Below are 27,054 nucleotides of genomic sequence, written 5' to 3' on the forward strand. Positions count from 1 at the left end.
CTACCTAAAAAAAAAATGTTTAATTGGCCCCTTTAAGGGGAGATTAATTTAATATAAGCTTTTCATAGTTCCAGGCCTCAGCTGGGTCTTGATCTTATTACGACGACTAATATTCACTTTTTAAAAAAGTATTGTTGGGGTTATTTTTAAGCTTTATACAGTTTCCACACTTAGATTGTGAGTTCTAAAACAAAACGAAATTTGCAGTTGGCTGTGTCTATAGATTCGCCTCTTTTTCCACTCACTTTTCTAAAAGCAGTTTTTTGTTTTGTTTTTTAGTGGGGGTGGAAATGAGAAGGAACGTGGCGGCTTGCTTGACTCTTTTTTCCCTCCCTCCGTTTACTTAGATTTGGGTTTGGGAGACCATTTTACTTTTAAATCATTCTAACCCTTTGCATAAATGGACTCAGCGGTGACTCTTTAGGGCACCCGCATTGAGAGGGGACCCAACAGGGTTGGGCCATGGGGTCACTATCAGATAAAGAGCAGAGGCAAGACGGGCTGATAACCACCAAAGGCCATTAAAACCTGGCTGCCCCAATGCACTAGGGCTCTAAGAGATTTGTGGCTTCCTTTGGGGGGAAAATCAGGGTCTCTTCTGAACTCCCTCCTCTGCCAGGGAACCCACACTCAAATATATTAAAAGACTAAATGATTAATAAATAATCTTCAGGAATTGGAGCAGTTCAGAGTCTCAAGCCATTATATGAAAGTATTTTTCTTCTAAAAAATGAAAAATTATACGTATTGCTTTTATGAGCTGTCAGAATTCTTGCTAGCAGAAACCATAATAACCATAGAGTTTCCTTTTTAAAATGACTTTTGGCAATTCACTTAAAAACAATTAATTTGTTTTATTGGGTGATAATCTATAGGCTACTAAAAATCAAAATACAGATCTCTTGAAAAAAAGTTCAAGCAGGACCCCTGAGAACATTTAGGGGAAAGGGAAGGATAGCAGAGAAATCAGACCATTTGATTATTATCTGTCACCACCCCAATCCTCATAAAAAGAGGCTTCTTCCTCGAGGAGACCAGCTCACTTCATAACTAGAAGAGTAGACAAAATATTCAGTGAGACAGCAAATGTGAAGGGATAAAATGTTAGGGATAAAAGCAAGCAAAACATCAAAACCTGCTTACATCAAAACCGGGCTCATTTACTGTGTGTCCCTGTCTTCACTCTATCCGCCCACCCAACCACCTCCCAAGCAGCTTCAACAGAAATTATTACCTTAAAATTTGGATCTTAAATAAGCCGCAGGCAATCTCCCTAGGAAGTTAACCAGTAAATAATTATTATATTCCCCATGATAAAGAGAAGCAAATGTGAAACAATGATATGGCCTGATGATATTGATAAAAAGATCATTGAAGGGCTTCTTAGGAGTCTCCTGAAGTTCTCTAGGTAAATCCTCTACATCAGTCTTCTGAACTAAAGAGAGATTTAAAATTATGAATTTTCTTTAAAATAGATTACAGTAACCCTACTTGCTTATTTTGAGCCCCAACCTGTTCCCCTACTCCTTCCCTCCCATGGAACACCTTTATTTTTTACAGTATGAGAGATACATGTTTTTTACTACTAAGAAAACCTTAAGTTTGCTGTGTGTTTTGTTGTATTTACAGAAGTAGCCTAAAAAGCTGTTTTGATGGCTTAGGATGTATTTGGTAATACCATGGTATTACAGCTGGTTTAGGCCCTGGTACACCAGAGTCCAAAGACGCAAACATGCCTTCAGCAGGGAAGTTCAGAGGTCTTGGATTCTGATGGTAATATTCTTTTCATAAAAAGGAAATAAGTAATATTTTTGTCGGCAAGATCACGGTCCCTAGCTATGCCTTAAATCTCATCTCAGCTGAATTCTATGTTCCACTCCACAGCCTTCTTTGCAACACTGGAAGGTTAACGGATTTGAAGTAAATGAATTGTAACTATAATTTCAACCTAATGAGAATTGGTTTAAAATGCCAGTTTGAACTGTGAACAGGCTAGCCAAGAACAGTATTGGGAGGTCTATGTAATATAGAAGAGAGTTGATATTTGGCCCAACTTCCTGATACTTTAAAAACAGAGAAGTAAAACAAAATATGAGATATCTTTGGCCAGCAAGTCCCTTCTTGCCTGTTTGGTCTGTGTTAAAATGTAAATGTTTGTGTTTCCTTACCTATTGTTTATAGCTTTTCATTCTAGTTGTTTCTTTTTTCTGTTTGAAGTTACATATTTTTACATTCTCTCCGTATTGCCCATCAGTGACAAAACCTGTATCAAATTAGCACGCATATTAGTTTTAAATTAAAAAAAAAACAAAAACTTTTTTAACCTGGCTTAAGTATGCTTGTTAACAATTGGACAATATACAGTATTAATGAATTGCCCTGGATTTAATAGTTCCCCTTTACCCACCTCCCACCACCAAAAAAAAAAGTCCCTCAGAGAGCAATACAAGGCCAAGTAAATGATATGTAGGTGCCCAAATATGGTTGATTCTGCTGCATTAAAAAAAAAAAGAGGAGTGGGAGTTAAACTTCTAATCTTTTTCTTCTTAAATTCCAACATCAACAACCTTTTCTTATTTAGCCTCCGTGATAATTTTATGCTATGTTTGTTTAGACTTGGCGAAGGTCTCATGAATTTGCCAAATTACAAATGAGGATAGTATTGGAAAGATGAGAGAGGCACAGGCTTGGAGCACTGTGAGGGGAACAGCAGTAGGAGGCAGATAATTCAGAATACATTCCTGTAGTTATAAAAGATGATTTATTTATTTTCACCTTTTTACAGATCCAGACCCAACAACGAGTTACTCAGTTTGAAACCCATGTGGTTGAGGCAGTCTCTGTATACCTGCTGAATGTTGAGTTAAAACAGAGGAGCCTGGGTTACCACAGGGAGAGGAGGATGAGGAAGTAAAAATATGTGTTCAAAAAGGGCATTTCAACACTGTGAGCTAACTTTACAACGGGAAGTGAAAATCATGAAAAAAAGGGGAAAATTTGTTGTAAGAGACTAAAAAGAGCAAAATAAAGCAAGCCCATTTTTCGGGAATAGAAAAAAAACAGTAACAATAACCAAATAACTGATCAGGGAGATTTATTTCAGTGATATCTTTTTAAAACAAAAAGGGAATTGTCGTATCACTGCTCTTAATTAAATGGCAACAAACACACTTATAATGGGAACTAAATAGCTAATTAGAGGGTGCTTGGGGAATAAATAGCAGAGTTTTAAAATCTCCTATATGGAAAACATGTCCAACAATTGGAATGAAAGGATTAAAAAGAGAGATAAAAGGCCCAGACCTTGTTTGGCAGTGCAAGTTGGATAAAATAGAGGAAAATGCCTCCCTGCTTCTATGAGACTAGATTATCCTGGTGTAGTCTTAGGGTTGGAAGTACGTTCATCTCTCATAGTGAGTTAGTTCATGTTCTGTGCCACAAGGACTGAAGCAGTTCTAATGAATAAAAACAATAGATAGTCATCTGGAGGCCACAGGGAAAGGGTGATGGCTAGGCAGATCATGAAAATGGGAATCTTGAGAAACATGACTTCAATATCATACAAGTGAGTCTATGGCTGCCTTTTTTACATATAGAAAAAGAGGCCCGAAAATATATACTACAAAAAAATTATGTAGCAGTTATTAAGGTAAAAATTGGGAAGTAGGAGGCAGAGGAAGGAGTGATAACAGTAGATTAAGGAATGCTTTACTGTTACCAATTCAAAAACAGCAACCAAAAATGATGATGTAATTGGAATGAGTAATATAAATGTCACTACTGACTTTACTGTAAAGAATGTCGAAATGATCAGAATAGATACAGCTTGGGGCATTTCGATTTGAAATGGTATGACTGCTTTGAAAAATAGAAACAATGGAAATAAAGCCAATAAGAAATGTCTAGACCAAGAAAATAGTTCCTAGAAGGCCTAAATGATAGCCAAGAAATTGATACTATTGTACAAAGTATCTTTAGGTCATGCTTTTCAGAGTATTTTACTTTGAAATTCATTTTCTTAATTACCTGAGTATAAAAAACATTTATCTACCAGTTCTCTCCAATAGCCCTGATAAGACTTCATACTTACTCAGTTACATTAAATAAATTCCTGGTCAAGATCAGCTGGGCTAGCAGAAAACCTCAGGCATCTGTGAGGACATGAGTTTACACACCTTGGGACTCACAGATATAAAAATGCAACCCAATTCCATCCCCGAATTGAGGGGAGTGCACAGAAGTGAATGACCCGTCTTTCTGAGGTCTGTTGATTTTGTAATTAGTAAACGAAGGGTGCATTTCTGATTTTTTTTTTTCTTGTGTGCTAGAATTCATTGCTAGTAAAACTCAAGATAATAGCAGCGAGTAGGAGGTATCAAAGATGAACTGTAGAGGGACAGTTTAAGTTACTTAAGAATCGTCAGCAAGATGAAATCTACTTTTAGCAGAAATAAGGTTTTTTTGTGTTTTTTTGTTTTGTTTTCTGAAAGTAAAGTCTGCGCCCTGTTCAGCCTGTTAGTGAGGTCTGAGCAAGTAAAAGATGGGTTAGATTATAAACTTAACAAACACAGGATGTTCTGTTTCTCAAATGGGAGGAATTAAGAAGAGACGATTGTATTCAGGAGACGGCATAGCCACTCAAAATCCTTGATATCTTGCTCTGGTTAGTCTTGTTCCAGCTGTGCTATGTGACCTAATATGGCTTTACTAGGTAAATTTAGTATATGTGTCATTATTTGAAAATTTACATATAGTTAGTTGTACATAATGTATTAGGCTGGTGCAAATGTAATTGCGGTTTTTGGAATTAAAAATTGCAAACACTGCAATTACTTTTGCACCAACCTAAAATATAATTTAAAAAGTGTCTTTATAACTTTTCTGTTGTTTTGCTTAAGTTATCATTGCTATTCCTCTGCAACCTAAAAAAAAATCATTGAATATACATTTAAGTTTAGAATAATCACTACACAAATGCCCTAAAAGTGTATGTATAACATTCCTGATGTCTGCATTTGTCCTTTGGTGTTTAGGTGGTGGCCCTAGGGGATGTTCCAGATGGCACTCTGGTCACAGTGATGGCCGGCAATGATGAAAACTACTCAGCTGAGCTGAGAAATGCTACCGCAGCCATGAAGAACCAGGTTGCAAGATTTAATGACCTCAGGTTTGTCGGTCGAAGTGGAAGAGGTACGTTATCTGTCAAAACTATGCTTGAAACACGTTTCATGGCAACAAACCCATATTTCAAAATTCTAGTGATTTCTGTGATGAAATCCCTAGAAACTCGGTCTGTCTTAACGTTCTTATTGCTATGTCAAGCTCTTAAAAATATTTATTTGAAGTTTAATATTTTTAGCAGAATCTCTATATTATTGCTTTGTGTTACTGAGTTGATTTAAGACTGATTTGGAACATGCAACGTAGGAATTGTGAATTTCAAAGAAACCCCTGAGATTTTTACTAAAATGCAAAAAATATGAAACTTACCTTAATGGAAACTAGGATTATACTATTACAATGAGGATTCTCCCTTGGATAACAATACAAAAGCTGTTTAATGGAAACTGTTGACTTATGATCTGTGGGCTATCTGTGAAAAGTGACAGAGTTTCAAATGACCACTTCTAATAATTTTAGGGATTTCTAGTGTATGATGTTGAAACATGGTTTCAAGCAAGCTTACCTTTTTAGAAAAAGACATGAAGAAATAATGTTAGTACCATTGATGGCAGTATGATCTTCCTGCTGTATTTCTTTTCAATGCCTTATTTAGGAGGAGGGGTTTGGCCTGGTTAACATTTTAGATCCTAATAATATTAGAGACTGGATTATCCAAGAAATTGTTGCATTAGTTCAGCTCCATGTGTGGTTTTATTTTTCCTTGCCTTTAACCCATTATCAAAGCATTAGAGCAGAAATAGGAATCTTGGCTTATTGTAATTTTTCCTGGTTTCCAATTATTTTCAAGTGTTATGTTTTCTTTACGTTGTAAGAACCAAATCGTATTTTATAAACAGCAACAAGTACTCAAAGTTTAGTTGAAGGAGGTAAGATAGTTTTTTAAACTCATTTTTTGTAATATAGTACCGATTAAGCTCACAAATAAGTTATTTCAAGTATAATAAAAAGACTTATGGTAAATACCTAAATAACAATAATAGTTCTTGTATTGAAAAAAATGGAAGCACCAATCAAACAACATTTAAAGTAAGAGAAATTATTACTCTTTAAAAAGGCATTTAAAAACAAGAAAATCTCAGTTCTCAGAGAATTTGATTAGTCAGAAAGGAGAAAGGGGTAAATGTGAGTTGATTATTTTGGTGATTATTTTTGCTAACCTAGCTATCTGGAGCATTTTCATAATAGAATCATAGCTGGAGAAAATAAAAAATTTATATAATGTGATTGAAAATACATATTCATAGTACTATATTAATAATAGGGTAATGCAAAGAAAATTATATCCACTTTTTGAAAGCATGAGTGATGCTATAAGATATAAAAGCATAAGTCATTAAATGGGTTCACTTGTTGTATTAAAAGTCCCCACCTTTCAGTAAATGGAATTTGCATTATGATTCAGAGATGTGTGTCTAGAAAACATCTTAAAGGCTTCGGATGAGTAGCTGGCAGAGCGGGTGAGAAGCCAATAAAAAACAAAGGCCCCACAGCCTGGTCCATGCCCATCGGCCTAGCTAACTCTCTTAATTCAGTTCTTGTGGATTTCTGCTGTTAGGAATCAATAGCTAAGTATCATTGAATTGCTTTTCTAGAGAAAGTGTTGTCATCATACTATGCATCGGCCTAGCTAACTCTCTTAATTCAGTTCTTGTGGATTTCTGCTGTTAGGAATCAATAGCTAAGTATCATTGAATTGCTTTTCTAGAGAGAGTGTTATCATCATACTATGCATCTGTGTGGGTCTTCATGTTAGGTTTTGGTCATAAAAGTTTTAAAAACTGTTTAATGATCCGTGCCAGTGACATTTTCCCACAAGAAGTTCAGTAGTGGCTTTCCGGCAATGCACAGTAAATCAGTGATAATAAAAAAATGAGATTTTGAAAGCAGCATGCTTTCTTTTCTGGCATTGATGGCTGATCTTGCATCCCTCATTGGCCATTTCTGTTTTGAGTGGGTGACTAATAGGTGCTTGTGTTTACTTGGGTAACAGTGAACTGTTTCCCCAAGGTGTGGAGTGTTTGCATTTGGCTGCAGGATTCGTGCCAGTATGCCCTTGAGTTTGCATAAACCCCAAAAAGTAAAATAGCTGCAACCAAGGCTGGGCTGTCTTCCCATACTCTGGAATGAGAAAATTAATTGAAATGCCATAAACGGACAATGTTTTGAACAGACTCTCCTTCCCACCAGTGATAATAAGCAATAAAAAATACGGAAACCCTAATGGAACATTTGACCCAATTATAATTACTGTGAATATGAATATTGTTGGTCTTGATATATATATATATATATATATGTATATATATATATATATTTTTTTTTCCTTTGGTCAGCGCTACAAAACTAAATGAGCTGTCTGAAGGCCCAATTTGACTCTGTCTCATAATTTCATTCCATAGTCATAAAATATAATTTGATTTTTCTCTTTCAAGTGTGTCAACACCAAAGCCTGCCAGATTTTTTCTTTTTTCTTCTTTTTTTTTTTTTTTCAATTTGCTTCTCATTAGGAAGAGAGCAGATGATTCTGACTAATTTTAACAATTAGTCTTAATCTTCCTCACTGAATCTTATCCTTTAAAAGTTTCATTACATTTTATTAAGTGATCTTAAGACAACTGTTTCATTTTCTGTTTTTGAAAATGTGCTTGAAAACATACCCTTGGCATGAACACGCCACGCCGCGGCTCAGAAGGCCCTGGCTCTTGGCTCATCCAAACTTTCAGTGCCAATTTTGAATTTTGTCAAAAGCCACCAGTCCGATGGATTCTCCAAGGGGCCTAGTATGTGGTGCAAAATGAAAGGTAGAAAAAGAAGTTCTCTTTCTTTGACCAGCTGCCAGTCCATGGGGATCGTAAACCCATAGAAACTGCCAGAGGTTGAACATGGAAGGGTTTTTCTCTGTTCTACAAAACGGATCTACCTGGGCGCTGGCTGCCATCCAGGATCACAGCTCCTAACCTCGGGTTCGTTCCGTAACTGGGAAAACCTGCCTGTCCGGCTTTGACGGCCTCGCTGGCTACACTGGCCCTGTAGAAGCCTGAACCTTCTCTCTTTTCTTCCATTCCCTCCTTTTTCTCCCTGGCAGTTTAAATCTTGGTTCAGAGTGTATCTCACCCTTGGAATGTTTCTCTCTTTGATTCAGTATCTCCATGTAAATCGACCGCTCCTTTACAAAGGAGGAAGAGATAGCAGCTCCCAGGAGATGAGGGTTAGGGAGCTCTGGGGACCGGGCTGAACTCCAGAGGTCATGTGAGCACAGAGGTTGTTGTTCAGAACAATTCACATTTTAGCCAAATGGACCGGGACTCCATGACACCCCCAAAAAATTGAAGTTCAGGGTCAAAAGGAATTCTCTTGTGTGAAACGAATTCACTGAGCAGCTTTTATCAGTTTACGTCTGCAGTTGAGGCAAGTGCTACATCACCTGCCACCTTTAGAATGAGAAGAAAGTGTGTATCATGGCTTCAGCTGAGAGAAATTTGAGAAATTTTAGCAATTGGTGTCCGGGCACGGTGGCTCACACCTGTAATCCCAGCACTTTGGGAGGCGGAGGTGGGTGGATCACCTGAGGTCGGGAGTTCAAGACCAGCCTGGCCAACATGGTGACACCGCCATCTCTACTAAAAATACAAAAAATTAGCCAGGTGTGGTGATGGGCGCCTGTAATCCCAGCTACTCGGGAGGCTGAGGCAGGAGAATCGCTTGAACCCAGGAGGCAGAGGTTGCAGTGAGCCAAGGTCGTACCACTGCACTCCAGTCTGGGCAACAAGAGCAAAACTCCATCTAAAAAAAGAAAAAGAAAAATTTTAGCAATGAAATCTGTGACTGCTTCATCCCGGTTGGAGTATTTAATCAGTCAGAGAATAACTGATCAATCAGGAAATACAGCTTTAGTAATTTCATTTCAGAACCAAAGAAGAAATCTCTCCAGCTGCATCATCAGCTGCATTGTTGATGCACGAGGAAGGATGGTGTACTGCACATTTCTTTCTAGTTTTTTCTCAGAATATGATTTTTAATCTTTTGGGAACATCATAGATACTTTTGAAAATCCTTTGGAAGGCTTTTTCCAAGGACAAAAAAAAAAATGCACGTGTTTACTTACACACAGAATTACGTATATCATTTCAGTTTCTAGGCTGCCAGAACTCATTTATGGACCTTCTGGGGATCCACGGACCCTAGGCCAAAAATTTGTGAATTTGGAACTTTGCGTTGATCGTGGAGGGCCAGCTTAGCCCTGTGCCACGTATAGTAGACACCTGAAAATGAATAAATACACGTACAAATGAGCTAGACATTTTCTTGAACCGGTGCCGTTTTGGTAACACCTGTGTTTTTATTATCGCTGGGGTCTGGTTTGTGTAATTAAGAAAATAGATCCCCTTGAAACCACTAGCCAGGCCTTTGGATGGCCATCAGGTACACACACATGTCATCACGGGTAAAGAGGAGGGGGCCTATTCTGTCATTGAAAGGACAGTCGCTTCCCTCGTACTGTGTCCACACCCAGCCCTGTGAGGCCAAGTGTTCTGTGGCCTGTCAGGATGGCGTTGAGTTTCTTGGCGGAATTTGTGTTTACATTGACCTCCCTGGCAGCTTTAATCTTGCCCACTTTCAAAATAGTATCCTTTCCCAACACATTTATACAATGAAATTCCTTCAGTATGTTCTTGCTGTGAATATCTTCCCAGACATGATATTGATCCTGTCACAATCTGGGTTATTGCATATTTGTGTAATGTTAGTTGCTTAAGGCATTTTCATTCTTAAATTATTCTACATTATTTGGGGTAAAGTGTGGGAGGTTGCCTTTCAGGTGAGTGGAAGACTGTGTGGTCAAGAGGAAGAGAAGGTACATTTAGGGAAGGATAAACGGTACTGATATTCTAAACAAAGAGACATGGCTTGGCTTTATGTAGCGGTTGTTACCAAGAGATGATCTGAATGACCCGCGGTATTATTGTAGGACCTAAGTCCTTCTCTATTCAATTAACAGATTCATATGATAGAAGAAGGAAAAATTCATCTGACCACCCCAGAGTTGTTTCACGGGTAATGTTCATGGTATAAACTGGCAGTCAGATCTCCTGGAGAGAATATAAGGAAAAGACATGAGTTACATTAAAATCAACTCTCCCATTTTCCCACTGTTTTCTGTTACGTACTGATCTATACTTTAAAATAATGTATATACTGAAATCTGTATTCAGATCTCACTGCAAGCAAATATAGATGAATAAAGACCCAGTCTCTGATATACCAAGCCTCAACCAGCCCTAACAAATACTGCTTTTCGATGGGCAGGTCAAAAGCTTGCCTCCGTGATCTGATGTAGAATTCATCTCTAGAGACCAAGTTTCTCATTCGGTTTCACATTTGCCAATAAAAGGGTAGCAACACTTTCCTAAAGCAAGTTGCTCCCTGCCCTGCTTAAAGCCTGGGGTGGCCCAGTCATGGCAAGGACCAGCAGGAAAAGCTTTCTTGAAAACTGCTTGTGCTTGCAACAAGCAGTTTTACAGTTGATCCCTTCATAGTTTTCTTGCTGATTTTATGAAGTGTCAGGCATCGTTGATGGTGTCACACAGCTTTTTTAAATTGAGGTTATTTGTATGAACAATATTTTATAGTTTGATGGGCAGAAGCTGTACTTCTCTCCACCCACCCTCAACCCCTTCTTTGCCAGTCGGCTTGTGTTTGGTGGAGGCATTTCTTTTTGGTCAGGACAGAAGACTATCAATCAGAAAGTGCCTGCAAGAGAAATAATGCTTGAGTGATTTTTAGAGCTTCCTGTTTCAGCAACGAGCATTATAGACATAAACAGTGATCCAGCCAACGGCTGCAACCCTGCTCTGGTTCTAATAAATCAGTTTTGTATTTTCTTTTTTGTGCTGGTTGGCAAGGGGCAAGAGAGGGTGGAGAAGGCTGGCTAAAGAAGAACATATTCTGTGTTTCTGGTTTTTGCCTAGGCTGGAGTGCAGTGGTGTGATCTCGGCTCACTGCAACCTCCACCTCCCAGGTTCAAGCGATTCTCCTACCTCTGCCTCCCGAGTAGCTGGGATTATAGGGGTCTGCCACCACGCCTGGCTAATTTTGTATTTTTAGTAGAGACGAGGTTTCACCATGTTGGCTGGGCCGGTCTTGAACTCCTGACCTCAGGTGGTCCACCTGCCTTGGCCTCCCAAAGTGCTGCGATTACAGTTGTGAGCCACCGTACCTGGCTGGTGTACTGTCGTATGGCTGTTTTCTTTCTGTAGATGATTATGAAACAAGTTCAGATCAGTAAAGAGATGTTTATGAATAACCATATACTGTCAATATGGAGAGAGTGTGTGCTCTTGAAGGCTTCATTCTTAGCCAGTGGAGTGTGTGTGCATGTGTGTGTGTGTGTGTGCAAAGGGGAGAGAGAGAGAGAGAGTGAGTGAGAATATCCATACTTCCATTGAGAGACTTCTTGGGCCAAATTATCTTTGAGGACTAAATTCATGCTAGTAACATCTTCTCATCTAAAGCCCAAATAAAGCAATTAATGGACATTAATAAGTGAGCAGTGTGGATTTAATGAGCTGCCTATGAATACTTTGACATGTGCTCGTTTTGTTGGCTCCCTGGCGGGGCATGGGGACAGATTGCAGCACTTCAACGTCTGTATTTATAAACATGCATTCCTGGACTTCAGGCAGCGCACATACTCCATCATTGGTTCTGCTGCGAGTCCTACATTCAACGGAGATGTATTTTGATCTGTGTTGAAGACAGAGCAATTGACGGCATTCGGTTTGCACTGCACCGATTTGGGATTCCAGTACATTGCCCAGTCCCTGTTAGTCTATATTGGGCAGCATGTCCCATTCAGGAACTCCGTTTGACGTCACCGAACTTTCTCTAACGAAGATGTCAGGCAATTGAGGTCCGTAGAGGAATCCCAGCAACGTCCTTTGAGAGGCTCACGGCCATTCTGCTGCTAGACTGAAAATGCGTTTCCTCTGATTTCCTTAGTGAGGAAACATTCATTTAGGAGCCATTTAAACTGTGTTTTTCTCAAAGAAGATGTAAGTACATTTCCTGTTTATTTTTCAACTTAGATTAATTTGGGCTTTTACCTTGAGATTTAAGACCATCATTAAGAATGTATGGGCAGGGCCATCTGCAGAACTACCCCACCTCCCCTACCACCTAACCCAAGGACGTGCCTGTCTAGTTAATAGGAGGGCTGGCCAGCACTGTGGGGTGGTGTGTGGCCCTAATTGAGTCACCTTATGCAAACCAAGGTAACTCACAGGAATATGGGCAGTTTGAGCATAACTGGTCATCTGTGTGCTTATCAGATCTCTGGAAGTGGAAACACTCCAGTTTGCTCAGAGTGTTTGCTCAAGGCATTGGGTTGGGGTCTTTACAGATTTTTTTCCTTCATTCTATTTGAAACTATTGTATAGAGGATAGTCAGCATTAATCATCTATCTTTCTATCTATTCATAATTAATAAGGAGCCAGTCTAAACTCACATCATAATAAGGCTTTTTCTGCCTCTTTAAATGGTGTGTCTCTAATACCTACGACAAATGTCCTGCCTTCATTATTCTATCTGAAACCACTGGGCAGTTTATTATCAGTATCTTGTCTCCCTGCTTATCAATTTTGATCATAATCTTGCTCAGTGTTTCCCAGCTGGGGTGATTTGACTCCCAGAAGACATTTGGCGATATCTGCAGGCATTTTTGGTGGTCGTGTATTGGGTTGGGGAGTGCCGGTGGCATCTAGTAAGTAGAGGCCAGGGATCTACTAAACGTCCTACCATGCACCTGACAGCCTCCCCAACAAAGACCCAAATGTCAGTTGTGCTGAGATTGAGAAACTCATCTAGCTCTAGTCATGCGTGATCTTGCCCTGATCGCGCATAGGTTGTAAAATGTTTCCCTTGCCCCTTTTATTCTGACATTCTGCCTCCCTACAAACTTATCAAAATGTTGTATGAAAAACTTATTTTAAAATTTATGAAAAACTTATTTTTAAAACATTGCACAGAATAAAAAGTAGAGAACATCACTGAATATTAAAAGTTTTTTTTTTTTAAAAGGAAAACATAGCAGTGTTCTCTATGCATAGAATTGCACCATCCCCGTGGCTCCACTGACCCTGCCTGCTATCCTGGCTCAGGGATGCACGGTGGCTGGAGGAGTGGCTGCAGGTGGGGTGGTGCACGCAGCAGGGCAGCTTCTCCAAGAAGGCTTCCCACTGTAGTCACCCCATCATGAATGTCATACATGTGAGGTCCACAAGGACCGCAGAAACTAGAAAGCCCTCTGCCAGAGGCTCGCTGCTTTTCCCTGAATACTTCAGTGGAGAGGCCATGGAGCCACTGATCTAGGAATGGGAATTGATGTCAGTGGACAGTGTCTACTCATATTAAAAAAAGTGATAAAGAGCTGGGCATGCTGGCTAACACCTGTAATCCCAGTACTTTAGGAGGCCAAGGCAGAAGGATCATTTGAGGTCAGGAGTTTGAGACCAGCTTGGCCAATGTGGTGAAACCCCATCTCTACTAAAAATACAAAAATTAGCCAGGAGTGGTGGCGTACACCTGTAATCTCAGCTGCTCTGAAGGCTGAGGCAGGAAAATTGCTTGAACCAGGAAGGCAGAGGTTGCAGTGAGCCGAGATTGTGCCACTGCACTCCAGCCTGGCGACAGAGCAAGACTCCATCTTAAAAAAAAAAAAAAAAAAAAAAAAAAGCGATAAAAACAAGGTCTTGGTGTGTATCACTGACAGACAACTCCTAGACACCAAAATGGCTCAGTCTGCATACCCTAAATAAAAATGAAGGCACTGCATGGCAGGAGGGGAGACAGGACCAAGGTTTGTGGGTTTGCTGCCCACAGGATGGGTTTGCAGATGCCACCCGCAGACAGATGGCTGGGTTCCTCTGGAGCTTTATCCCACCTGCCCCAGCATGTCAGTTTTGCCATCACCTGTTTTTATACTGAGATTCAGGGCATGATGATTTGAAAACAAAAATCCTCAGGGATACTCCCCTAGGTGTTCCCAGTGCATCAAGGTAGAGCCTGCTGCAGGTTGAGTTTCTGGAATAGGTCAGGCTGTGTCTGCTTTGTTTGTTTGTCCGTTTCCTTGCTTTTGTGCTCCATGGAGACTCTCACACCTAATTTTCCTTCTCCATGTATACATCTGCTTCCTTTAAGCTCCCCACAGTAGAGCAACGCTCCTAGATTCGACATGGAGATCACTTGCGTGTCATGTAATCTGTGACTAGTAAGCATTAACTATCCAAATGGGAGTTCGTGGACGGTGTCTGAGCTGGGGACTCCACAGAGCTCACGGGTTGCTGTAGGTGTGCTCTAGAGAGAAGGTCACTGGGGAAAAAGCTTGAAAACAGCTGTGGCATGCAAGGGTGTGTGTAGGAACGGAGACCCAAGCACTAAGGAAAGGAAATGAAGATGTGCTCCGGAGCCCCAAGGAAGTGGGCTCACAGGAATTTTCCAAAATCAAGAGATCCAGCCTTTAACTAGAAAGCTCCAGGTGGTATCGTTAGTGACTAGATGATACCTGATACATGGTCTGTGAATGAATGACTGTTCAGGACTGTTTGGTTTTTTGTTTTTGTTTTTGTTTTGAGATGGAGTCTCACCCTGTCACCAGGCTGGAATGCAGTGGCGTGATCTCAGCTCACTGTAGCCTCTGCTTCCTGTGTTCAAGCAATCCTCCTGCCTCAGCCTCCCAAGTAGCTGGGATTACAGGCGTGCACCACCACGTCTGGATAATTTTTGTATTTTGCATAGGGACGGGGTTTCACCACGTTGGCCAGGATGGTCTCGATCTCTTGACCTCGTGATCTGCCTGCCTCGGCCTCCCAAAGTGCTGGGATTACAGGCATGAGCCACTGTGCCAGGCCCAGGACTGTTTTGATGTTAGGCAGTGCAGCCTAGTGGTCAGCACGTGGACTTTACTGGCTTCCCCACTGTGTTTCAACTTGGGTGTTGCTGACATTTAGGGCCAGTTATTCTTTGCTGTGAGGGGCTTTCCTGTGCATGATTGAACACTTAACAGCATCCCTGGCCTCTACTCAGTGGCCACTAGCACCCACCCTCCTGGTTGTGACAACCAGAAATCTCTGGAGCCATTGCCTCATGTCCCCTGGGGGCAAATCGCCCCTGGTTGAGAACCACTGGCTTGGAGCTATCTGTCCTTGAACAAGCTACTTGACCTGTCTAAGCCTGATTTTGTCCTTGTCTGTGGGAAGACAGAGGGACAATGAGGATTGATTACCTGAGACAAGACATAGGTTAGGAGTTGTTACTTTTTGCAGTGATACCAACACCATGGGGCAGACAATGGGGACTCTGTGAGTGCATAGCAAAACAACAGCAAACAGCAACAACAACCAGAGGTCTGCTTTTTTTGTTTGTCTAAATGGATGAGCTTCCAAGGAGGAAACACAATCCTTTTCCTTATTTCAGGACCCCATACAGTTCTGTGGTCGTGAAAGGGTTATATGTGGCAGGCCCTGAGATTCCTGTTAGCAATGGGAGAAATGAAATTAAATATGTACTGTAATTTGAAGCACTGCTTTTCATGGGAAAAGAAGTTCTCCCAACTCAGCGTTTCCAACTCTTTTGTCCAAACATTAATGGCATGCAAATATTTATGATTCATATGTGCCCCTTTTAATTCCCAATCGTATTTTAACAGTAAACACTGCATTTTAATAATGAAGCAGAATAATCCCTTTGTCCTGTCGCTGGGTTACACAGGCTGGCACCCGGCAGCATCACATTCTTCCTGAGCAATCATTGCTGCCTCCACCCAAGTTGAAGGGGTTTTGTAGCAGTGCCACGGCAGCTCGCCTTGGACTGTACTTGAGGACTTCCGGATATTCCACTGGAAGCCATTCTTAAGGTTGTGTCTCAGCATTTTCATAAATTGCAAGTGAACATCCACGCATATTTTTCTCTTTTGGCCACATATAAACTCAGCACTGGTTCATCTGGCTGTTACTTGGAAGGGTTCTTACTACACTATTATCTTGCATTCTGGCCAAATCCCTGAACTCTAGATTACACCAAACCCATTGTGTCCTGTTTAATATTCCTTTGATTCGTAATGATGACATAGAAAACACACACATCTATTAGCGATGATTCTGTGAGTCCTAGAAAAGTAGCATAATGTAATATGAGAAGTGGGCACACCTGTAGGACTCAGATGTGCCGGCCTCAGTCTCCCCATCTGTTCAATAGGTTTAACAATGCCTTTCATCTATGACTTACATCATCTATGTTAGGATGATAAAAGCAAGATGGTGTGTATGTAGCAATACTTAGGAAGAAGAGTTATGGCCCCTCTTGATGATGTTCTTCCTTCTACAGCGAGAATTCCTGAGGGAGGAGGGGAGAGAGCAAGCCAGAGGCAGCATGGGTCTTGCTGAATTTGAAAAGTTGGGCATGATGCTGTTTTTCAGGGCCCACTCCTTGATGGCAAGGAATTTATATTCCTTTGTCCTACTAAGGGCCTACTAAAGTGAGAGTGCATGAGATAACAGCAGGCATTCCATAAATATTCACAAGTAAATGCTTGTGTAATAATAATATAATTACAAACCCTTATTAGGCATTGACCCTGTGATGGAAATACAGTACCTATTCCTCTTTTATTAGAACTCTCCCTCTGCCCCACCCCCCAAGGTCATTTACTAAGGGCATTTCTTTCATTCATTCATTTATCAGCTATACATTGTGCACCTACTGTGTGCCAGGCACTGGGCTAGCATGAGAAATACGAAGGCCAGCCAAAGAGAACCCACAGCCTTGGGGGCTAGTAAGGAACATGGCAATTAAGTAGGCCATCCCTGTTCTGAGTAGATAACACATGATAGACGGGTGTGGCAGGAACCAAGGCTCAGCGGTACAGAACCTGGTGAAGGTTCAGAGGGTCTCCCTGGACCACTTTTCATTCACTTGAGACCTGCAGGTGACAAGGAGACTATCCCGGTGGAGGCAAGAAGAATCATGTCCCAGCAGAGAAAGCAGAGTGAGGAAGGAGCACCTGGCCTGTTGGGAGCTGAGAGATGCTCCAGTGGCGGGGGTTGGGGAGTGACGGGGGGAAGCCTTACAGAGAGATAGGGCGGGGATTGCCTTAACATCCACGTTGGGAATTTGGTCTGATCCTAATGAAATGGAGAACCACTTACAACTAACTCCAGATACAGATTGTGGAAAGATACTTGGCTTACAGTTTAAAGAATGGAAAGGACATTTGGAGGGTGCGTGGGGAGCTTAGAGACCCATCCAGAGACTGAAAGCTCTCCTTTCTCCTTTCAAGCAGCGCCAGGCATGTGTATATCCAGCTTGCAAGGACCCCATTTGGTAGATGGCACTGTACCTAGAAGTCAGCTCCCACCTCAAGCTTGACTCAAGCTTCCCTCTCTTCCCTATCTCCACACTCACCTGCCTTTCTTCCTACCTGCAGCAGCAGGTGCTGCAAGGCTGGTGAGCAGGAGCTGACGCCCCCCAAGGCCTCCTTCCCTGAAGAATGTCTCAGGCCTCCCAGCTGCAGCTCCATGTGGCCTTGGGCTGTGTGTTTGAGGCACCGGGCTAGGGGCACTATCGGAGTCAGGAGGAGGCCAGGCCCAGGAGGTCACTTTGGTCACTTGCCCTGTGTGACCCCAGCCCAAAGACACAGCCTGATGGATGAGTGGAGACTGGTGAATCCGGTGGCTCTCCTTGGGGGAAGCACAGGGCAGCAGGTGTGGCCTTGGTCTCCAGGGGGCTGTGAATTCAGGGTCTTGGGGTGTTTTGGTTAAAGCTTGGTTCCCCAGCTGAGATCCTAGGGAACTGTGATATCAAAAGGAAAGGGAAGATTAGAAAGGGAAAATAAAATCTCAGGAAAGGAAATGCAAGATTGCATGAGAACATCATGGTGTTTTGTGGGACAGGTGATATTCTGCCAAATAAAGAGGCCCGCCCCTCCACTCCTTTTGCAAACCTGAGCTTTTCCCCTGCCTGCCGTTGAGCCCAGCACACCTGTACCTTGGAAAAAGCAAGCTATGCCTTCCAAGTGAAATTCGCCATTGTAATGGACTGGCTGTCAAACCGAAAGTTTGCAGAGTGTTCATTGATTTTTAGACACAGGGTCTTACTCTGTCACCCAGGCTGGAGTGCAGTGGCGCGATCTCGGCTCACTGCAGCCTCCACCTCCTGGGTTCAAGTGATTCTCGTGCCTCAGCCTCCCAAGGAGCTGGGACTACAAATGTGTGCCACCATGCCCAGCTATTTTATTTTATTTTATTTTATTTTATTTTTTATTTTTATTTTATTTTACTTTATTTTTTATATTTTTGGTAGAGATGGGGTTTCACCATGCTTCCCAGACTGGTCTTGAACTCCTGAGCTCTAGCGATCCTCCCGCCTTGGCCTCCCAAAGTACTGGGATTACAGGCATGTGCCACCATGCCTGGCCTCATTTATCAAACTTTTCTTTATTGCCTCAGAATAGAAGATACAAAGATGAATAAAATGCTGTCCCTGTCCTCAAACAACTCATTTTCATAGAACATCTCCAGAGAAAATGCTTTGCATCTCTTCAGTTTTCTCCAAGTAAAACAGCTATTTTTCAAACAACCCATAATTCTAAACAAATGCCATTTCCATGGAAAACTGAGTTCTATATTCTAAGGACCTGATTTTCAGTCTGACTTTTGAGGGTAGTCCTGGTGCCAGTAGCTTAGGCCTCAAGTCTGCATTTTGCATGTGTGATGTGAGTGCAATTGGATCAAGCGATCTGCAAATACAGGCACTTTGCACACGAGTATATACAGTACGCCGACATCTTAATTCAATTCAGCATGGAGAATCAGGAAATTATGTGCAAGTTGAAGGATTTGTATCCTGTCCAGAAATCCCCAAGTAAATTAATTATACAACTCCACTGTCAAAAATAGTGGCAAATGTTTGGGTAAGGAAATGGAAGAGGAGCATAAGCATGAATTTTGGCCGTTAGGTTGTTCCAGTGGAAAAGTGAGAAATCCAAATTAAAAATACTTCATAAAAAATACTCCAAATGCAGACTACTCCTGGAATCTGAGGGTACGTTAATTTTTGTACTTAGTTATCCGCAATTAAAATTAGACCTAAAGCCATCTATTGTAAAAGGAGAGATCTCCCTGCAACCTTTCAGGATCTTGTGGGATTTCCTGAATTTGCAAAGAGCAGAACTTGAGCCTTCACTGACTCTCTTGATTTTTAAAAGCTGTGGTGTTTTTCTTTTATTTTTCCTTTCTCACTCTTTGGGCGTTTCAAGACTCTGGGTTTTCTGCAGACTGGCTTTCCTGCAGACAAACACAAGAGTGAAAAATGTTGCGATTGTGCTACCTAAGGACTCTGAGCCCCCAGGGCAGACGGCTCCTTTGTGTCTGCAGCCTTCCTTTGCGTGACGAAGGGCAAGTTTCACATCCCCTGAAACCGTCTGCAAAAGAAGATGACGACTCATGCGTACAGACCTACCCTAAGGAGAGTGACAGGAACAGAGTCTCCTGCAGAGCCAACACAGGTAGACTGCGGATACCTACAAACTAGACCTGAGGAGGCCGAGTCACAACAGGGGTCGGGGCTTGCCCATCAGACACGGGGTGTTATAGGAGGATTCTGCTGTGATGTGACCTGGATGCACTTTTAAATATGTTCTTCACACCTGGGCAAGAAATGACCCGGAGCTGCATGTCTTTTTGCTTTGTAATCTCCTCGCCACCCTCAGCTCTTTGGGGAGCAGTGTGCACATTTGAAGCAATCCTGAGGTTTAGCCACTTCCCAGATGTGGTGAGGAAGTGGAGAGTGCGCTGGGCCATGCGGAACTGCAGGTTCCAGCCGTGGCTTTATTTGACCACAATTGGCTGTCAGAGTTCACCAGCCCCAGGGCCGCCAACGTCAAGACTAATCTAGCCTAGACCTGGGGCCTCCCCGCTGCCTGGCCTTGGGGAGTGTGTCATGGCAGCGAGTGTCCAGGAAGACTCACCCCTTGACCTTCTTCCCAACTAAATAAAGCAGTTAGTATTTTGCTCTGGCATTTGGATGGACACACTGGCGTCGAGGGAGACAACACATGTTGCAGTGAGGAGCACTGGCCTGGCTTGTTTACATAGCGTATCAGCCACTCACAGTTGTGCCTTACAAAGGTCGCCAGCTGGCGGGGCAAGAGTGAACTTGAACTTGAACTTGAAGTTCAAGTTGCATTTAGGCCTGGTAGCAGCTCCGTCACCTGCTGAACACACACACACACACACACAACCCCTCCTCATGTCAGACGTCAATGCCTACTTCATCCCCAGCTCCTCCTTACGGGATCTGTCACAGCTCTGGTCTTCACAGAATCACCTTTATCATGTCTTTAATGATCATTCCACTGACATTTGCTGAGACCTTTCTCTGTGCTCTGCTTTTATATTCAGCGTTCCATTTAACCTGCAGAACAATGCTACGAGATGGAATGACTGTTATTAACCCCCTTTTACAGATGACAAAGCTGAGGCCCCAGAGAGGTCAAGTAACTTGCCTGAGGTCACACAGCTAGCAAGTGGCAGAGCCAGGTTTTGAACCTAAGTAGGTTGCCTTGAGAGTCCACACTGAATGAATCACTGCTGTGTTTCCACCTTCATGGGATTTTATATGGAATTCTTCCTCTCACTGCCTCCAAGCCTACGTCTGTTGTTTCTTGTTCTCACCTTCTTGTTCAGTATGAGTGTTTGTGCTTCTTTCTAAAGAACGGTCCTCCTGGAACCCAAGCCCTGGCTGGAGCTGATGCTGCTGTGGTGGTCAGGGTTCAGTGAGCAGGAGGAAGAAGGACGTGGTGTCTACCCCTTGTTTACCCCTTTCCTTGGCTTCCTTCCATGCAGGTCACCCTGTGACCCCGTGGCGGCCCCCTCTGGAACCAAGAGCTGCCGACTTCCAGCAGCACACACAGGGTCAGTGCTGGGGCCGTCTGTGCACTGACCAAAGCCTCTGCTGGCCTCACCAGACCAAGGCCACTGAGTGCTTCAGGGAGCTTTGGATCCTCCAGGCTACCAACAGGAACACTGGCCCTCTCGGCAGCGGCCCCGTCCTTCCACCCCTGCACTGGGTCCTGAAAAGCCCATTTTGGGGCCGTTGCTATTTAGCCAACCTGCCCTCCCTTGCTCTCCTGTGAGTTCTCACTATTCCGGCAGCAGCGCCCTGGGAGAAACACTTGAGAGTCTTTTGTGCTCCACACCCATGTACTTAAAATACCAGGCCTATAGGTCATTTCAATGAGGGAATTTGGCTCATAACACGTATGCCCCGAGGCACAGATCCCACTTCTGCAGACGCTGGCCAAGAAGGGCTGTGTCCCAGCCACCATGGGGTGGGGCCACGGAGAGGGCAGGGCCACGTGGAGGGCAGAGCATGTGGCTCCTGTCAGGTGCACCCATTGCTGACTGCAGCCCAGTGTCAAGGCTCTGCTGGGTCTCATTGGAAGAATACAAAGAACGTGTAAGGCAGTTTTCGTGCTGTGGAAAAATGTCACCTACACCTGTGAAGAAGTCATCACTGTGTCTGTAAGATAATAAGCAAATGTTCTTGTACCCAAAGCTGTAAAACAAGAGCCCTTTGTGAGGGAGAACCACATGACTGGCCAAAACGCCCCACCTACTAGTGTGTGCTCAGTGGAAACGTCTTGTGACTGCGCTTAAAATGAAGGGAATGATTGGGAGGCCAAGGTGGGCAGATCACGATGTCAGGAGTTCGAGACCAGCATGGCTGACATAGTGAAACCCCCATCTCTACTAAAATACAAAAAATTAGCTGGGTGTGGTGGCATGCACATGTAATCCCAGCTACTCAGGAGGCTGAGGCAGGAGAATCGCTTGAACCTGGGAGGCGGAGGTTGCAGTGAGCCGAGATCACGCCATTGCACTCCAGCCCAGGTGACAGTGTGAGACTCCATCTCAAAAAAAAAAAAAAAAAAAAGATGAGCATGAAATAATAAGAATTCAGATAATGACCATTGATTTCACAAATTCTCACTTTGATTAAGTTTTACTCCTGATTATATAGGTTAGTCTGTGGTTTACCAGACGGGGTGTCATGAGTGCTCAACTGCCAGAGGCCCAAATGCAGCTCAGTAAGAAAATGCTTTTAAACTATAACCCAGGTTGAGTACCATTGGTACATTAGAATCACAGAGACAGCTTTTACTTTTTGGGGCAGTGGTAGGCATGGATAAAGTATCTCCAGTCCAGATTTCTTGTACTGGTGCTACTGGGTTTGCAGGTGGAGATTTATGACCTCAGGGACAATAACTGGAAGAACAGTGAGTACAAAGCTCAGGGATATGAGTTTTGCTGTATATCAAAGCTGTGTGACTTTGGGAAAATTACTTAACCTGCCTGAACCTTAGCTTTGCTACCTATTCATCAAGAACAATAAAATCCATCTTGTTTAGTTCATGAGATTGGTGTGAGGACCAAATGAAATAGTATGTGGGTAAGTGTTTTAAAAAGTTGTAGGTTCTACACGACTTAAAAATGTCAGTATTATGAAGGCAACCATTCTTTGTTGTCATTTGGGTAGTCGTGGATAGGGTGGTGGTAGGAGAGCCACTATCGGAGCAAGGCTGTTCCAAAGGGTAAAACCCACGGGTGCCTGTAGAGCAGTTGTCACTGGTAGAGCCATGATGGGAGCTCTTACTACATTTGCTATTTGTACTGAGTTAAATAGTGTTCTCTAAAAACTGTATGTCCACCTAGTACCTCAAAATATGGCTTAGGGTCTTTACAGATGTAATCAAGATGAAGTCATACTGGACTTGGGTGGGCCGTAAGTCCAATGACTGATGTCCTTATACGAAGAGGTAGGGGACACACTGCAGGAAGACAGTCGTGTGAAGATGGAGGCAGAGGCTAGAGTGCTGCAGCTGCAAGCCAGGAAATGCCGAGAGAAGCTGGCCACTATCTGAAGTTAGAGAGAGGCAAGGAAGGATCCTCCCTAGAGCCCTCAGGGGGAGTGTGGTCCTGCTGCCACCTTGATTTTGGACTTCTGGCTTCCAGAATTGTGAAAGTCTTAATTTCTATTGTTTTAAGCCACCCAGTTTGTGATAATTTATTAGAGCAGCCCCAGGAAACAAATATTTTTATGAAGTCACTGAGATGCTAAAGTTGTAGGCAACAGAAGAATCACACGTGGACCTGCCCACCTACACGTGGCTATGGGCATCTCAGGCCAGCTGCATTCTTGGAAGATGAAATCAGAGAGTTGAAAGGGACATTGCATGCATCCCGTGAACCCCCTCATTTTGCTGATGAGGAAACTGAGATCTGGAGAGGTAAAATCATTTGTACTGGATCCCCAAACTTGTAACCCTCTTGCTGAAAGAACCACCTCAGTCTCTCTCTGTCTCTCTTTCATACACCCCTGTGCACCCGTAGACCTACTCGAGACTGGGACAATGGCATTATCTATTGTTGTGTCTTCAAGGGACTTTTTTTTTTAATTTTAAATACCCCCTTTCTCCTAAAGCCCCTTCCCACTTGTACCCTTTCCCACTTTTCTGTGAGGGCTACATGGGTGTATAGAAAAGGATCCCCGCCTTCTGGGAGACTAGGTCTACACTGCCGCGTTCAGTATGACACCCTAAGTAATCGAAGGTGAAGGATGATTTATGAGGCAGCCCAGCCATAAAGCAAAATGTAGTCATCAAGGAAGGCTGCCTGGAAAACTAGTGACTGCCTGTTGCCAAATGCTGAAGGCAGGGTGAAGGGTGCAGCAAGGAGCCTTGGATTGGCGAAGTGGCTGAAGGAAGGAAGACCTCAGCATCTCAATGCCATGGCTCATGGGTGGAACTCGGAGGATGCACATCAGGAGTCAGGTGTGGGGAGGAGAGGGGGTGAGTGAGAAATTACTCGGGGCAGGGTCTTATTAGTGAGAAGATCCTAAAAGCGGGTTCTGGAATTCAGTCTTGATGATACAGGTGATAACCTTCGTGGGTTCTTGACAGAGAGGGAACAGGCTGACCCTGAGGCTTGTAGGACCATTTGTTAGTCAGCTCTGGAACATGTGGACGTGGCTGTTCCCCAGCTGTGGCTGTCATTGCTCCTGGATGTGTTCTTGGAAAGCCAGAGACTGCCCAGTGAGATGGGCAGTTGCCCTCAGGACCTACCTCCCTCTGCGGCAGCATCTTCCTCCACATCACATCACATCACATACCCTGCTTGCTGGGCCTGGCCAAGGCCTCTTCTGCCCACTCCTCTCCTTCAGCTAGATGCCACGGTAGGAAGGCATCCAGAGTGTCACCTGGTAACATCTGAACGGTGTCCTAAAACTGGCAAATCCCCAAAGCCCAACAAGACTCCTCTCTAGGTTCTGGGGACAGGCCAGCTGATGGGAAAGATAGATTTGTAGGCAGAGCCTCCTGGCACCCCTGATGCTCTGCTCCATGGAAATCACTCCCCAGAAGCATCCTCACCTTGTTTACTGGACAGGTCAGCTGAGACTTTAGTTATAAAGGCACACCGGGCAGAGCAGCCTTCATCATCTAATTGTTACTTGCTATTGCTCTTTTTATTATAGACTTTCATACAGATAGAATCCACATCTTTGGGGAGTGTTTGGTGGAGGTTTCTCATGATTAGGAATCGTGGCTTGCTGTGGCCAAAGATTGTATTTTCATTGAGCATTTTTCTGTGGCCTGCCTTTGTATTAAGACATGTGTGACAATTGAAAATATTTTCCTTTCATCTATCTTTGATTTACTTTATGCTACATGATTAAGAGGAGAAACTGTGTTGATTAAAGAACTACTATATTGATGTAGGAAGACTGAACATCAGACTTAATGAACTGTTAGGGTCCTATTATAGACCCGTGAGAAACAGAGAAGAGAAATAAAGCAGACAACATACACACACACACATGCACACACATGCACACACACACCCTGTTGAATACCATGTGCCACATACTGTTTTAACAGTGTTACTCACAGTAAATCATTTAATCTCCCCTAAAACTCTCTAAGGTAGGAAAGTTTGCATGTAACCATCTTCCAGGTAAGGATACTGAGGAACATAGAGGTGTCTAGTGACTTGTCAAAGGTCAGCTAGCCAGATTTATCCTCTGAACCACTTTACCAACAAGAAATGTTTTTAGATTAGTAAATCTATGCAATGAAGATGTTCTCACCTTTTATAAATATATGTAAAACGTGTAATGGAAATTATGTGCATTTTTTATTACTAGTACTTATTGAATCTCAGTCTGTCAGTTACATATACTTAAGTCCATTTATGAGTCATCATTTTTGTTCTGGCTGATCCCATGAGTAGCTCTAATAACATCTGGCATTTTCAAATAATATTTAAAATCAGCCAGACTTTGTCTTTTAAAAATATAGACAGAATGATTCTAATTTAGCCTGTCTTCAAACTTAGAAATTCTGTCTTTCCTGATTTTCAAAGGTACAAAGTAAGAAGAGAAAGATGGATATGGTTTCTTCTACTCTTCTTTGCCCTGAGTTATAAATAGTTGGGAAAGATGGGAGCAGGGAAGTTGGGAACCAGAAGTGGAGAGCTGCCAGTCTGACTCTATGGTTTCCTGAAATCTTGACTTAACAGAAAATAAATTCTAATCTTTCTTGATCTTGTATTGCTTATTGATGATTACATTAAAGCCATATAACTATATGAAGTGTTACACCTAGGCAACTATCATAGGTGTGTATTCCAGAATTGAAGCAAAGCCAAAATTTCGGGAGTGTTGTTAAAACTGATAACTTGTGCTGAAGGGCTGGACAGCATATATTAATGATTGGTTATTCAGCAGATATGTGCAGGCCACCAACCTCATTCTGTTTTGTTCTCTATTGTGTCCCCACAGGGAAAAGCTTCACTCTGACCATCACTGTCTTCACAAACCCACCGCAAGTCGCCACCTACCACAGAGCCATCAAAATCACAGTGGATGGGCCCCGAGAACCTCGAAGTAAGTGCACCCACTTGGGGCTGGTACACCCTCCAGGCTGGTATACTCAGGGACCATGTCTCAGAATCCTTGGGTTCAACCTTTCCCCCAGGGGGATGTCAGGCCCCTGTAAAGCCAAAAAGTTGCATTGTCAATACTCTCGCCACTCAAAGCTTGTTTCTGTGCACTGAGCTCTTTTTGAAGCATTCTTTTAGAGGGCAAAAGGAAATTAGGCTGACTCAATCACATGTTAGAACCATTCAGGGCAGCATGAAACTAAGGACTCCTTCCTCAATATACAGTAAAGTTAAACAGGATCAGAAACAAATAGTAAATGGAAGAGTGGCCAGGCACAGAGGCAGCCCAAAGAGGTCTGAGGGTCAGAGTGGACCACAAGGGAGTGATTACCATCTATGCTGGCATTTTATTAATTCATGAGGGCCAGAGATGAAAACTATGAAAATGACCCTTTTCTTCCTATGGCACAGATCAAAATCTTATTACAGGCATGTTTAAGATAGAGAGTGGGAGGGTAGAAGAATGTCTGGAGAAAACCAGTAAATATAGAAAGATAGTACCAAAAAATCACTCCTGTGAGGAAAGCTTTTAAAAAAAGGAGTGAGGTTGTTTAGTCTGCAGAAAAGACGTCTTCACAGTGGCTTAATGACTATCTTTGAGTAAACAGCAGAGTAACACTCTTTTCCAGAACCACACCCTTCCCCAGGATCTGAGGCGGGGTTACAGTTCCAGGTCTGTGGAACTGCCCAGCACCCCCGCCCAGCATCCAGATGTCTCCAAACCGTATCAGGTCCCTGGTGGAAAATTAATATACTCTCTTCTTGGAGTGAGGGATATTGAAAAACAGGGCTTCCTACTGTCCCCCAAAGCCAAGATGC

At 42.8% G+C, this 27,054-nt stretch overlaps 1 protein-coding gene across 2 annotated transcripts in view; it reads left to right on the top strand.

Annotated features, from left to right (window-relative positions):
* The window catches only part of RUNX1 (RUNX family transcription factor 1), a 1,082,664-nt gene that overhangs the window by 988,571 nt on the left and 67,039 nt on the right, over positions 1-27,054 (top strand). For both annotated transcript variants that reach the window (XM_058427503.1, XM_058427502.1), the window contains 2 exons: positions 5,034-5,190; positions 26,075-26,179. In XM_058427503.1, the coding sequence (XP_058283486.1) occupies positions 5,034-5,190; positions 26,075-26,179 (262 nt within the window). The remainder of the gene's footprint in view (positions 1-5,033; positions 5,191-26,074; positions 26,180-27,054) is intronic.

This window comes from Hylobates moloch, unplaced genomic scaffold, assembly GCF_009828535.3.
Source record: "Hylobates moloch isolate HMO894 unplaced genomic scaffold, HMol_V3 SCAFFOLD_14, whole genome shotgun sequence".
Classification (NCBI taxonomy): domain Eukaryota; kingdom Metazoa; phylum Chordata; class Mammalia; order Primates; family Hylobatidae; genus Hylobates; species Hylobates moloch.